The sequence below is a fragment of the Thermomyces lanuginosus genome, assembly GCF_041956635.1.
Source record: "Thermomyces lanuginosus strain ATCC 200065 unplaced genomic scaffold VTN49scaffold_22, whole genome shotgun sequence".
In the NCBI taxonomy this organism is placed as follows: domain Eukaryota; kingdom Fungi; phylum Ascomycota; class Eurotiomycetes; order Eurotiales; family Trichocomaceae; genus Thermomyces; species Thermomyces lanuginosus.
Window position 1 is genome coordinate 1174148 of NW_027192356.1, and position 5998 is coordinate 1180145.

Here is a 5998-nt window from a genome sequence, read left to right on the forward strand (position 1 = left end):
GGGGATCTTTGCTAGCTGGAATGAAGGTTGAAAGTTGACGATGCTTGTTTGAATTGCATGTCAATCAGGCTTTTATACTCGTTCGGAAGGTTCAGGAAGGATTGCGAAGCGCATGAGTATTACACAGTTTCGATGTAATACTGTCATCCCCGTTCCTCTCAACAGGTCAAAACACTAAGCTGCTTTTCTGAGAATATTCGAGCCATGTATTTTGAGTCAAAGCGAGTCAAGACAGAAGACTCTACTGTGTGTTCTGCTCATGTTTACCATTGGTATCCCGTGTCTCCCCCATCAAGTATCATTTCCTGGGTACTAAGACATTTATTGGCTGACTAGAAGAAGCATAAAATGGAGGCCAGTTTGCAGTGATCAGATCTGGTACGATCGATACTTCCATCTTGATAGTCTGCTTCCTAAGGAAATATTAGCAGGCGCAACATTATGTTGGTGCTTAAAAACGGCCCTATTAAAAGTTCTGCGAATTATTCCATCAATCCATCTTCAAATTCCATCCAGTCCTGCTGCTTTTTGACGATAGTGCCACCGATGGAACATGCGGATGGTGACACGATCTCTCCTTTCGGAGTCATCTGGAAAAATCGGGTCAGTGAATGGGGGAACGTTGTAACGGAAAGGAAGAGTACCGGGACGGTTTACTCGTCTGAGTCGACTACCACGACTATACCCTCTGCCTCCAGTCATGTAGAAGAGAACGTCCTGCAGTGTAAGAGACAGAGGATGTTCGAATTGGACGCGAGTCAGCCATCGCCCATTGCGGTCTTTGATTGTGCGTTCGACGCCATCAAAGGTGCGGTGTTGACGGATGTTTGGCGCCTGACGAAGAGAGATGAGGAGATCAGGTTACCCGGATCCTCCGTATTCGACGGAGATATCCAGCACAAAACCGGCGATCTTATCGTTTGCCTGGCTGATAGGAAGATCGTAGCAACGGCCCTGGAACGGATAGCGTACTAGACGCAGGTGCGGAGTCAAGTTCAGCTGTTGCAGACTCTGATTCTGATCGAGTACCTCCTTCGCACGCAGTAGTATGTGGTAATATGGATTATGCATTCGGAGATACTCTTCCAAGGTAGGGAGTATTTCCCTCGCGCGGCCGATGCCGCGGAGCTGGTCATTACGGTGCGCCAGAGCCTCGGCGGTGTTCAGGGACAGCAACTGGGCGAAACGTGCTCGGAGGCCGGGCTCGAAAGGGCCTTGCCAATGATAGAAGTTGCCTTGGAGCTGGTAGCTACAAAGGATCTCTCAGTCAGGTGTGCACAGGAGAAACTCACAAGTTCCCCCTCGTGTACGTCACACACACGTTGAACGATAGATAAAACCAGAGCTGCACTCTCAAGTGCACAAAGAACAGCAATTTAGGGTCCTCGCAAGGTACTTCCTGAATACATGACGACTCGCGGGGCTTGTGTTAGTAATAAGGCAACTTCTGCCTTCTCTCGCTTCATCACCGTTCAATCACAACAACTACGGCAGTAAGAAACACGAAACAAAAGTATAACTTGGACCTCAAAAAATAGTAAAAACGATTGACCCGAAATAATAGGCATAACCATCCAGCGTACCCATAAAGATGCATTCACCAATCAAAGTCCCAATATGCCACACCGTCCCGACACCGGCGAACGTGGGAAGTGCAGCCTTCCAATGCCGAGTTGAATGCCAAGCGGAGGTTGAACGAGGAATACCTCCGGACGGTTTATTCGACGACAAGACGAGCGGGAGGTTGAGCCGATCGAGCAAGAAACTGAGGCCGGCGAGGCGTACGGCTCAGAGGAGGTGGACAGAGACGGACCTATGGCCCAAATATTGAGTGGATTTGAGCGCCCAACGGGCCGCGCAACCACGTCGGGTGATTTTCCAGAGGCACCGAGTGTAAGTTCGGGGGTACCAGCCCAAACCCGAGCCCGATGGGAGATGCCGGAATTCGACGAGGGAGTCATCGACTATAATTACACGCTGTCGAGATCGAGAAACTGACGCGAGAGAACTTAACGGCATGAAAGAACCGGGTGATGCGGTGGTTGCGACTCCAGAAACTTTGGGAAGCCGTTGAGTTTGCTCGGAGATACAAGAACGGCCCCGTGGCCATTGCAGAATTCCTTGCCGACGAGATGACCAGCTTGTATATTTCCGGCGCGGCGGAGCGGGACGCCATCCCAGCTATCCAGAAACTTCAAACGAGCGGAGGATATGGTATGAATTGATGCAGCGCGACGATAAACGAGACGGTATTAATAGGGCTCAGGCCCTCCTGCGGGTGTCTGACTGGCGGAAGAACCCGGCACACACAGTCGAACAAGCGCTAAGATCGAGAATTACACGACACGTCTCAACATGATCTGGGGCAAGGAAATGGTCAATGAGATGATGATGACAGTGTTTTTCTTTCGGGGATTGGGACCGTGTTACGAAACGATCATCGATGCAATTTTGGGCAGCGACAGGATGGCGAACGCAGCTGTCCTAGCGAAGTTGCAAGAGTCATGGTTCTCGCGTCAAGAACTCTCGCACCAGGAGGGTAATACGCCGGAACATGTGACCCGAGCCTCTGATATTGCATTCTTCAAATGCGGTGAAAGGGGCCACAAGAAGAGCGAAAGCCCGAAGCTGCGAGGGAAGAGAGGGGCAGGCAAGAAGCCCCCAAAGAAGCAGAGGAAGAAGGTTCGGTTCGCGAGAAAAGAAGAGATTCCGACAAAGCACGTGCTGCCGACGAAAATACCGACGAGAGTGACGCAATTGCTCGCCGGGTACGCTAGGTTGATCCTCGCGGGAGAAGGAAATGCGGAGAACATGCCACCTGTGATCAGATCAGTGGACAAATCAAGGACTTAGTAGACGAAGAATTCGCGAGACGAGGGCAGACCGTTGACGAGAGGTGGATCATTTTTTCAGGGGCTACTATCCACTGTTGTGGATATCGAGAGGAGGGAGACGGGTTCAGATTGGAGACCACGGAAGAGGAAGGCTGTGAAGAGCGGGCATCTTCCCGGCACCGGAGACAGTACCTGGAACGGGAGCCAAAGTCGATCCCGTCATCGATCAGGGCCAATACGAGACATAATACAACAAACTAGTGTTACTTCCATAACAGCATCTGATATCAGTTCCTGGAATGACTTCGCTCTAGACACGATCATGCCATCAATATGGACGGTTAATAACTTCAACCCAGATCGATCATGAGCCAATGCCAACATTGCCGCTGTCAATCACTTTGGAGACATCTTGCAGCGATCGACTCACGTACCGTAATTGGGAGTCAGGTTCAGTCAGCACTTCGCCAGTCTCAACCAGCACGTGGCAAGCGATACCCTCAGCACCCAGACTGCCATTTCAATTAGGATCAGGAAACCTTCTCCGACTTCGAACAACTTCATCCCAATACTGCGAACTCATGAGTACTTGACAGCCCAGGCGACCCCAAACAAACATCCAAGTGGTAACCGAGGGTACGAAACAGTTCCATCCGGAGATCTCAGAGGAATCTCAAACAAGAGCTGCGCAGAGCGACTGGCGGATCAGAACAACGGCCGTTACAGTTATTGACTTGGCGACAATCGAGTATCGTTGCTCTCCGATCGAGCCCCTGGATTGCTTCACGGCATGCTGACCTCCACGATTGACAGTCTGCACATTATGATACTTGGAACTTCAGCTGCCCCCGACAATGAGCTGTATAACATAGGATCTTCCTTGTCCGAGAGTTCCTCATTGCTGTATTTGCCATGGCCCATTGTCGGAGGCAAGCATCCCCAAGTACCATAATGCGAGAAGCACTGTCAATCGTGGTTGGGTGACATTGCCTGAAGTTGTCCAGGGGATTGAATCAGAGAGCTCCAACATTCCATTGTCGATTCGCCGAATGGCGACAAGCTCATTGTTGGTGAGTAAAAATCCGTACTGAGCGTTGTTCTGACCCATATACCAGTTGACCTGTGACAACGGTTGTCTGAATTTCCTCTGATGTACCGGATTGTCACTGTTACGCAAACTCGATGACCACTTGTATGATGGCTTGAGTTCGCCTGGCGCACGGTTTTGTCTCGTACGAGCTGGGAGATCCGGCCGGAAGTACGCAGTATCGGGAACGAAATTGTCCGGAGTCTGAGCTAGGTCCCCCTCCCCAAATGATACGACAGACCAGTTGCCAAGTTCACCGCTTGCCTCCAGCCACTCGAAGCCACGACGAAGTGCTCGTCTAACCTTGGCTTCCAAATAGAATGCGCACCGTCGCCGCAAGCTGTTCTCCGAAGTGATTGGCGGCGGCGGTGATGCTGGCATCGGGTCAGGCTCGATCTGGGCTTCAGTTAACAACTGTCCATACTGATTCATAATCGTGTCCAGATTGAAATCGTCCCAGAAACCGATAAAGGAGATGTCGCTATGGTTGTACTGTTGGTTTGTCGTATTCTGTCTCGATTGGCCCTGATTGATGACCGGTACTTCCGGGGGGCCAACTTGCAAGTATTCTAGCAAAGAGATCATGTTCGCCATATTCGCTTGTTATTTTCTATTGATGAGAATGGATGTTGTGCATATTGTTGTGATATAGTTTCGTATGGGACAGATGTACCATGAGGCAGGCGTACTCGGTCGCGCCTTCCCCAAAGTCCTACAGACATTTGCCATATTCAATCTTCACTAGAGAGTACATGACGTGATATTTGTAAGGCAATCAGGAATAGCGTTCTAATCACCGGAACGCGAGTATCTCAAGAGTTTTGGCTTAGGATTTGCGGCGTGGGCAGAACTTGAATAATGAGTCTATTAACGCTGTCTGATAGCTCCTGAATGTTGTATCCAACAGCACACAATAGGCGATACTGAGCGAGATCTTTCATTTGCATCGGGTTTCATATGCGTGAAATCATGGAAACATGATCATCACCTCCTCCCTTCGTAGAAAGTTATATCTTGAATTGCTGAGCAAAAGTGCTAGTCATATCTGCGCTTTGTCCGCTTACTCGAAAACTGTAGAATGTTTATGTATCGACCCATCAATACATGGCAGATTGGAGAGGTAAATACGGCACATGCTACAGTGAAGCATCGAGCACGATGATGTTAGATCGCTGCTAACGGCATTAGTAGTTTATACAAAGTCACCCTTGATGTGTTGAAACTTCAATATGGTTCTCAATAGCACCAGGCCGATTAAGTACAAACAGATTTACAATGCAGAAGTACCGAGTACGCAGATAATTGGGAGCAGTTCTAGCTCAACGTGCAACAAGACAGAACTCCGTGGATCTGCTCCATACTTACCCCGTACTGCTGGACATTTGGCTCAGGGTGTTTTGATAACGCGGCAGTTCTGTTCTCACCAAACGAACAATTGTGTTTGTAATAGATGGATGCTGTTGCTAGCAGTTTTTGATTCGCGGAAGAGAACAGAGTCATTTTAGCGCAGTATTGTTAACCCTTCGTTCCATCCATATATCCCCTGAAGATTCCGATGAGCCTAGAATTGGTTGAATGGTAGCATGCATTGATATATTAACTTGTTGGTCTTTTGGTAAGTTCATTCGCGGCCATCAATACAATATATATTGGCCAATGTATCATTAGAAGCAGGCTTAAGATTGCAAAATCGATCGTACCCGGTCTGATTATCACTGACAGGTCATTATGTGATTAGTCTAGTTAGGTGATACATGCAGCACCCAGGAAAATGGTATTTGATGCAGAGAAATAGGATATCATGGAAAATATGGGCAGAACATGCACTGTTCTTAAACCATCTTGTCCTAACTAGACTTGCTTCCACCCAAAACATGTAGCCTAAAAGAGCACTTCAGTGCTTTGGCCTACTACGAGGAAGTAGGATGAAGCTATTACATCGACACTCCGTAATAGCAAAGTATGCGCCGTGCAATCCTTCCCGAACCTTCCGAGCTAGTATAAAAGTTCTGATTGACATGCAATTCAAGTAAGCATCGTCAACTTTCAACCTTCATTCCAGATAGCAAAGATTCCC

General features: G+C 48.7%; 2 protein-coding genes across 2 annotated transcripts; one reads left to right on the plus strand and one right to left on the minus strand.

The window, feature by feature from the left end:
- Positions 1–1065: 1065 nt before the first annotated feature.
- VTN49DRAFT_1383 (uncharacterized protein) lies at positions 1066–2853 on the plus strand (the record flags this gene model as incomplete). The annotated part of the gene is made up of 4 exons (XM_069408991.1): positions 1066–1306; positions 1733–1893; positions 2025–2214; positions 2297–2853. 4 exons carry the CDS (start codon positions 1066–1068, stop codon positions 2851–2853), a joined length of 1149 nt encoding a protein of 382 aa, XP_069270422.1.
- Positions 2854–3729: 876 nt separating this feature from the next.
- On the minus strand, positions 3730–4515 carry VTN49DRAFT_1384 (uncharacterized protein; the record flags this gene model as incomplete). Its single annotated transcript, XM_069408992.1, has 1 exon — positions 3730–4515. One exon carries the CDS (start codon positions 4513–4515, stop codon positions 3730–3732), a length of 786 nt encoding a protein of 261 aa, XP_069270423.1.
- Between the last annotated feature and the right edge of the window lie 1483 nt (positions 4516–5998).